This window comes from Haliotis cracherodii, unplaced genomic scaffold (genome assembly GCF_022045235.1).
Source record: "Haliotis cracherodii isolate W230 unplaced genomic scaffold, xgHalCrac1.p SCAF_5, whole genome shotgun sequence".
NCBI lineage: Eukaryota > Metazoa > Mollusca > Gastropoda > Lepetellida > Haliotidae > Haliotis > Haliotis cracherodii.
Genome location: NW_027266308.1, coordinates 62415566 through 62423476, shown reverse-complemented (window position 1 = coordinate 62423476; position 7911 = coordinate 62415566). Strand labels below are relative to the sequence as shown.

Below are 7911 nucleotides of genomic sequence, written 5' to 3'. Positions count from 1 at the left end.
TTTGTAGATCCGGTTAGAAAATAGGTCAATAGTAAAAGGCGACTGAGCTTGTAAGAGGCGACTAGTGGGATCGGGTGGTCAGCCTTGCTGACTTGGTTGAAGCATGTCATTGGATCCCAATTGCGTGGATCGATGCGCATGATGCCAATCACTGGATTTTATCTGGTCCAGACTCGATTATTTTACAGACCGCCGTTATATAGCTGGATTATTGCTGAGCGCGGCTTTAAGCAACAAACAAACAAACATCCTGAGAAAAAAATGACCCAATTCAGATTTGTCAGTATCCTATTCAATTTCACCTGATACATTCGTCATTTAGAAAGGAGAGTCAATATTGTCAACTGATGAATCAAATACTGTATCTCGATTCTCGAGGCAGATGGGAACTCGTGAGGGTTGGAATGGCAACAATCAAGGCACACGTTTGAACAGCTGTGCTCCTTTGAAATCTACACTACTTTCAATTTCATAAACGGGGTAGGATTATAAATCGCAGAGACCAACTTTTAAGGTCATTCCTTGTGAACAATTGTTGATTGCTCTAAGGTCATATCAGTCTTTTGGCGACACATTTCGTCAGGAGAAGTCATCTATAAAACCATCAATACCACAGTCATGACAGGTATAGCTTTAGAATTAGATCTTCACTAATAAATCTTCTTTAAGGTAACGAAACACCCATTTTAAGCTGCCTGTTTGACATTTTGTATATCATTTTCTTCAGCTTAACGTATTTCCACAATGAATTCAATATGATATTGTTACAATAGTGACAAGTGGTCTTCAACTACTTTGGGAAGTGTTTTTGTTATATCATGTCAAATGTACATTCATTGCTTTAGGACCGCCTCCGTGGTCTAGTGGTAGAGCGTCCTCCCGAAGAGCGGAAGGTCCGGGCTTCGATCCCTGGTCGCGTCATACCAAAAGACGTTAAAAGATGGTACTTGTTGTTACCCTGTCTGGCGCTCGGCATTAAGGGTCTAAAACAAGGACTTGTCGGCTCAGTATACCGCTTCTGAGTGGGGTATTCATGTTAAACTGCGGCATGGTATCTCAGTGAGCTAGCACTATAAATCCACATCAGTCCGGACTAGTACAAGCAGCCACACACACACACGTGCACGCTCGTCGCTATTTTAGTGCAATAATCTTGGACGCGACGTTAAGCCCAATTTCACCTCACCTCATTGCTTTAGAAAATGTTAAAGATAAAATTCATTCCGTCTCAGGGTCAGCACGGGTTAAAAACATTTAAGTAAAGACAACATAAAATATTTAGGCAGTCATAACGGGCATAACCGATATGATTACATGAGTTACAGCCATCACATAATATATTTGCAAGCAGTATACCTAACAATTGTTTCTAGTAGAGAGACAGTCCATTAGGACATATTCACCATATTCAGCACGAAAATTAAGGACATGTTGGATGACAATAAGTTCATGTCCAAGAATATGAACCGATCTGAACTGCTGATGCCAACAAGACACCATACATAATTTGAGTTGATAATACTGACATCACACAATAACAATAGGTCAGTGTCATGGCATTTGCATTAATCAACAATGATGCAGCACGCTAAAGGTGGCATTAACATGCTTATATCGAACCATAAACATGATCAATATATATATAAATAATGAGTGTGTATGTATGTATGTGTGTGTGTGTGTGTGTGTGTGTGTGTGTGTGTGTGTGTGTGTGTGTGTGTGTGTGTGTGTGTGTGTGTATATACTCACACATACACACACACACACACACATATATATATATATATATACACTCACACATACACACTCACACACATATATATATATATATATATATATATATATATATATATATATATATATTACATCATTTACATTTTGGCTGCATTTTTAATAGAACAACAAACCAAAATGTTAAGCACAGTAGTATGAAACCTGACCAACATGCAACACGTGTACTGATTTTCGTGAACATATATTCAGGTTACATTTAAAAATGGCAAAGCATACCACCAAGTGTTGACCATTCACTTTTCAGATCATAATATATTATATATTATATATTATATATACCAGACGTTACCCTCACATGTTTATCACAAATATATTTTGCTCAAGGTCACCTGAGGTCGTTCGAGTATTCATCAGCGTCATTTCACATTTCCACATAGACTGTCAGCAATGTAACTGCAAATATTTATCACAATATGTTTTCCGACCAATGATAATAGTTTTTCAATATTTTCCAAAAGGAAAATTCACAATAATACAATCAATCTTCTTTTCATTACACACGCATACCGCGATGGACGTCCGATCACTCGGTCATCATGCAACTGATAATCTCGAGTGAAGTGTACCATCTCGTGTCACATGTCACACACACTACATCAATCAGGGTCACTGGCCATATCACGACAATAGCCTACAAGTCATTGCTCAGGTCAGGTGAGCCAAGATTGGTCATAATCAACTCGAGTGATACTGGACGAACATGGAGTCAACACCGCTACTTGAAAACAAGGACAAAGAAGACAAGTCAACACTTGGAAATCTACTCAAGGCTAACGTTCTGTTTCTTGTTTTCCATTTGGCAATCAATATCCGTAATCCACTTTTAACACAATATCTTTACAAGAGGTACTCCGATGCGGCGTTCGACAGCAGCACAGGGAGTGCCAACGCTCCAAATCAAACCTGTTATATCAACAAGTCGGATCCAGGATATATGTTACAGGAAATGGTTCAAGAACAAACCTCAAACTTTCAAACAATATTGACTGTCATTGGAAGTTGCGGAGCAGTGGTCAGCTGTATGTTCCTAGGGGCATATTCTGATTTTCTTGGACGACGATTTCTCTTCATAGTACCTTTAGTTGGAGAGGTTCTAAAGTTTTGGTTGTTGACTGTTGTTATTTACTGGAATCTAGATCTGAGATACCTGTACATTGGCGAGGTGTTTGAAGGTATTTCAGGGGGATACAATGGTGTGATTCTAGCTAGTTATGCCTACACGGCTGACAACACACCACCTAAGAACTCCCGAACAATAGGGATCGCTGTGATAGACTTCACTACCTACCTAGCTGCTGCAGCTTCCCAGGTCATCACCGGATACTTCATCAAAGACCTGGGCTATCTCTACCCTTCAATTACCACTGCCTCACTCATGTTTCTCTCCCTTCTCGTTGTCCTCGTCATTCTTCCAGAAACTATCAGCACAGACAGAAGATCCAAATACCCAACCCCATTAAAAGCAGTGAAAAATGTCTTTGGATTCTACTTTTCGAAAGATTTTGGATCAAAGAGAAGCCTTTTCTGGCTCGCACTTGCATCCTATTTCATATTATATTTCAGTCAGCGTGGTGTGACTTTTGTAGAATATCTTTTCCAACTCAACCTGCCTTTCTGTTGGGGCCCAGAACTCATTGGCTATTTCAATATGGCACTGTCCCTTTCAAGGCAACTACTAGGGATTCCAGTCATCAAACTCCTCCATCTGTGCACCTCCGACCCCGAGATATGTATCATAACATCTATCATACAGGCGGGAGCCTATGTCCTCAACGGCCTGGCAAATACTGACGTCATGCTTTTCTCATGTAAGTCAACACTGCAGTAAATAGCATAAAGTTAAAAAAAAATGCTACAAAAAATCTTACAAAGTTTCTGACAAACGTGTGAATTACGAACAGATACGTTGTCATTGATATATCATTCTACATATTCAGAACACAAAGTAATTAATTAACCTTTGCTTTTGTTTAAAGAGTTTTGTTTGTTGCAGTTGTGTTGCCCAATGGTATAGCAGGCCCTTTGTTGCCGGCACTGCGGGCTATGATGTCGAGGATAGCCCCTGCAGAAATGCAGGGTGAGTATGCAGACAGTTGTAGATATAGCTGTACATGGTCAGACTTGTCATCGAAATATATCCATCTTCCCGCAGTCCTTTGTGTTCTTCAAAGAAAATCTTCTCATCGACGTTATCGTCTGGTGAAAACAGGAAGATAGCAAGAAAGAAGCCATGATATCAACATTAAAATGCATATTACAACACAACACAGAGACAAAGAGTGGGGCATCGTGAATGGCCTACGGTTATGATAAAGTGGACAGTGGCAAATACATTTAATACACGTTAAAGCCCTTTCCATAATAGTCAGAGTCCATTTTTATCTCATAAGCATTTTTCAAAGTTTCAAAGTGAGTGAGTGAGTGAGTTTGGTTTAACGCCGCTTTTAATAGTATTCCAGTTATATCGCGGCGTGTCAGCTTGATGTGGGAGGAAGGCCCGAAGTGATGCAGGTCTCAGACGTTTATCACTTCGGTGAAACCCACGAGCACGGGTATGGTGCTGACAAACCTAGAAACATAATCGGGGCGAACCAGGATTCGAACCCACAATCATAGGTTTCTGGCGTGCCCAAGGGACGCAACTCTGCACAGCGAATCGCGGCTGCTTAGACAACTGGGCCTCCCGTGTCAGTCAGTATCAAACACTGATGACACTAGGTGTTCACGAAAAGGCGAACGTATCCGGTCTCACTGTTGGTATTCGTCAGCAACACATTGCTTTTGGACATAATTTTGGTCACTGATATGTCAAATTTGGATATGCTTTTGAAACATTATTTCTATTCCATTTATACAAACCATGCATTGCCAGCATTGTAAATTCTTTCCATAGAGAGGTATCTTCAGTTGATTATAAAGAAAATCAAGAAACCTCTTCCTATTCTAGAGCATTAAAATTCTACATGCCATTTTAACATTTGTATCACAATTAGGGTGATGTGTATGTTATTAACAAAACTATGCGTTTTAAGTTATCACAATTACTTAATCTTCTTGCAACCATGTGTGGATCCTGTTGATCGTGACTACATGCACAATGCAGGTTGAAATGTCTGTAACAATAACCCTGCAAACAGTTTTCTGTAAGAGAAACTGTATTGATATATATAAGGGTAATTACACAGTGTGCAACTCGTGAAGACCCAGTGTAGAATAGGTCTTCAGCAACCCATTTTTGTCGTAAGAGGCGACTAACGGGATCGGGTGGTCACGCTCGCTGACGTGGTTGGTACATGTCATCGTATCCCAATTGCGTGGATCGATGCTCACGATGTCAATGACTGGATTATCTGATTATTTATAGACCGCCGTCATATACATGTAGATGGAATATTGCTGAGTGCGGCGTTAAACAACAAACAAACAAAAACAAAGTGCGCATGTAGAATCTCCTTTTTTGTTCGAGTTATCAGAATGTTTGATTTATTTATTTGTTTCAACATGTGCAACGTTCTTGGGAAAGAAACTGTAAACTACAACTCGACATTGAGGTGAATCATTTCAAACATTGAACTGAAACTAGATCTTTGATTCATCAGGTGGTTGCTGTGTCCAAATGCATGTTGGGGGCACGGATGGCCCAGTCGTCTAAGGCGCCGCAATTAGCTGTGCAGAGTTGCGTCCCTTGGGCACACCAGAAACCTATGATTGGGGGTTCGAATCCCGGTTCGCCCCGATTATTTCTCTAGGTTTGTCAGCACGATACCCGTGCTCGTGGGTTTCCCCGAAGTGGTAAAAGTCTAAGACATGCATCACTTTCCTCCCACATTAAGCTGACACGCCGTGATATAACTGGAATACTGTTAAAAGCGGCGTTAAACCCAACTCACACACTCCAAATGCACATACATGCAGTACAACGTTGAACATTGTTTTCAGGATCACTGTTTGCCGGTATTGGACTTGTGAACATCATCTCAGAAGGGTTTGGGGTAACCGTTTTCAACGAGTTGTATGATGTCACTGTGGAGATACTCCGTGGTTTCGCCTTCTTCGTCTGTGCGGGATTCCAACTGGTGTCTGCAGTTATCATAGTGTGAGTGCATGTCCGGGTGGGGTGTTTAAATATCCAGGATTTTGTTTGTTTTTTGTTTGTTGTTTAACGTCGCACTCAGCAATATTCAAGCTATATGACGGCGGTCTGTAAATATTCGTGTCTGGACTAGAAAATCAAGTGACTGACAACATGAGGATCGATACACGCAATTGAGATCGGAGCGATGCATCAACCAAGTCAGCGATCCTGACCACCCGATCCCGTTAGTCGCCTATTTACGACAAGCATAGTCGCATTTTACGACAAGTCCATAGCAAGCCGGAGATCCTCGTTGACACGGGACACCCTGAACGCAGTTGATCGTGAACAGTTTGGGTTTGTTGGTTTAAGCAGACACGCCGTGATCTAACTTGCATACTGTTAAAAGCGGCGTTAAACCCAACTCACTCACTCACTCACTATGGCTGTGCGTGGCTCTACCGCGTGTGGCACGTGCAAACTATAGGATGAGTTTTTGTTTTAAGTTTTACAGACCTAAACGTGTCTTGTCTTTGTGTAAATACAAGGTATTAACATTGATATTTCATGACCCCCTACTGTTTTTTACGAGTAGGTTTTTACACTTACCCATTGAACAGATTGTATATTTGTTACACTGACGTTTGCAATTAAAATATATTTGGTCGAGAGAAGAATGGTTAGTATGAATGTTCATCTCGCTTACAGACAGTATCAGTGCATTAAAGGAAACAGCTGTGATGTTTACCAAATAAATATTGTGTTACAGATTTTTCCTCTGTAAATCCCGCCGCATCGTTGACCCAGATACCTCCACCGTTGTTGTCATCACCGTGAACGACTGAGAGCCAGGCCCCATGACAAGCCTGGGCCGACGTGGTGTCCCTGGTTGATGATTTTGACTGTGGAATGTGGAAGATACCGACGCGGGTCTTCTGAATTGAACCTGGCTGTTCTATAGCGCGGAAACCCTCCTTTCGGCCCATAAATGTCGTCAGCGTTTCCTTATGTTAATAACAGGTTTGATTTGTAAATCCATACGGATTTATTATATTTTCATTGTGGTTTGGTTGTAGTGAGGTGAGATCAAATAGAGTTTACGTCGCGTCAATGATTATTGCACTAACATAGCGACGTGTGTGTGTGTGTGTGCATGTGTGCGTGCGTGCGTGCGTGCGTGCGTGCGTGCGTGCGTGCGTGCGTGCGTGCGTGCGTGTGGCTCCTTGTACTAGTCCGGACTAATGACGACTTTATAGTGCTAGCTCACTGAAATACCATAACGCAGTTTAACATAAAAATCACATTCCGAGCCGACCAGTCCTTGTTTTAGCCCCTTAATGCCGAGCGCCAGGCAGGATAACAACAAGAACCATCTTTTAACGTCTTTTGGTATGCCGCGGCCGGGGATCGAACCACGAACCTTCCGCTCTCCGGGGATGCTCCGCCACTAGACCACGGAGGCGGTCAGTTTGGTTGTAGAGTGAGTGGGAAGGTTGTGGGACGTGATAAGGCAAACATGACTGTATGTGTGCACGCATCGTGTGAAATATGAAACAAACAAAATTGTCATAAATAATTTTGATAGAGGTAACGCGGAGCACGGATTTATCATGCAATGACGGACTTCGTGACAATCGGAAGAGTCGCGTTTAGGTTCAGTTCTGTAATTAACATAACTCTTTAGCTTTCGTGAGGCACGGGTGGCCCAGCCGTCTAAGGCGCCGTGATTCGCTGTGCAGAGTTGCGTCCCTTGGGCACGCCAGAAACCTATGATTGTTGGTTGGAATCCCAGTTCGCCCCGATTATCTTTCTAGGTTTGTCAGCACCATACCCGTGCTCGTGGGTTTCACCGAAGTGGTAAACCTCTGAGACCTGCATCACTTCGGGCTCCCCTCCCACATTAAGCTGACACGCCGTGGTATAACTGTAATACTGTTAAAAGCGGCCTTAAACCCAACTCACTCACTCACTTTAGCTTTCCTTCAAACGTCAGCACCTCACCGAGAATCTCAGACCTACAACACTCGCTCGCTTGCACCACT

General features: G+C 42.2%; 1 protein-coding gene across 1 annotated transcript; it reads left to right on the top strand.

The window, feature by feature from the left end:
* The first annotated feature begins 2494 nt into the window (after positions 1 to 2494).
* Positions 2495 to 6714, top strand: LOC139444196 (lysosomal proton-coupled steroid conjugate and bile acid symporter SLC46A3-like). The gene is made up of 4 exons (XM_071225104.1): positions 2495 to 3602; positions 3788 to 3871; positions 5734 to 5890; positions 6639 to 6714. Exons 1-4 carry the CDS (start codon positions 2495 to 2497, stop codon positions 6712 to 6714), a joined length of 1425 nt encoding a protein of 474 aa, XP_071081205.1.
* Positions 6715 to 7911: the final 1197 nt, after the last annotated feature.

What these genes read in the sequence shown, in the direction of transcription:
- LOC139444196 (XM_071225104.1), top strand. Translation starts at nt 2,495, where the DNA reads ATGGAGTCAACACCGCTACTTGAAAACAAGGACAAAGAAGACAAGTCA. An exon ending in AGCCCCTGCAGAAATGCAGG is followed by an intron (nt 3,872 to 5,733) that starts GTGAGTATGCAG and finishes CATTGTTTTCAG; the next exon opens with GATCACTGTTTGCCGGTATT. An exon ending in GTGTCTGCAGTTATCATAGT is followed by an intron (nt 5,891 to 6,638) that starts GTGAGTGCATGT and finishes ATTGTGTTACAG; the next exon opens with ATTTTTCCTCTGTAAATCCC.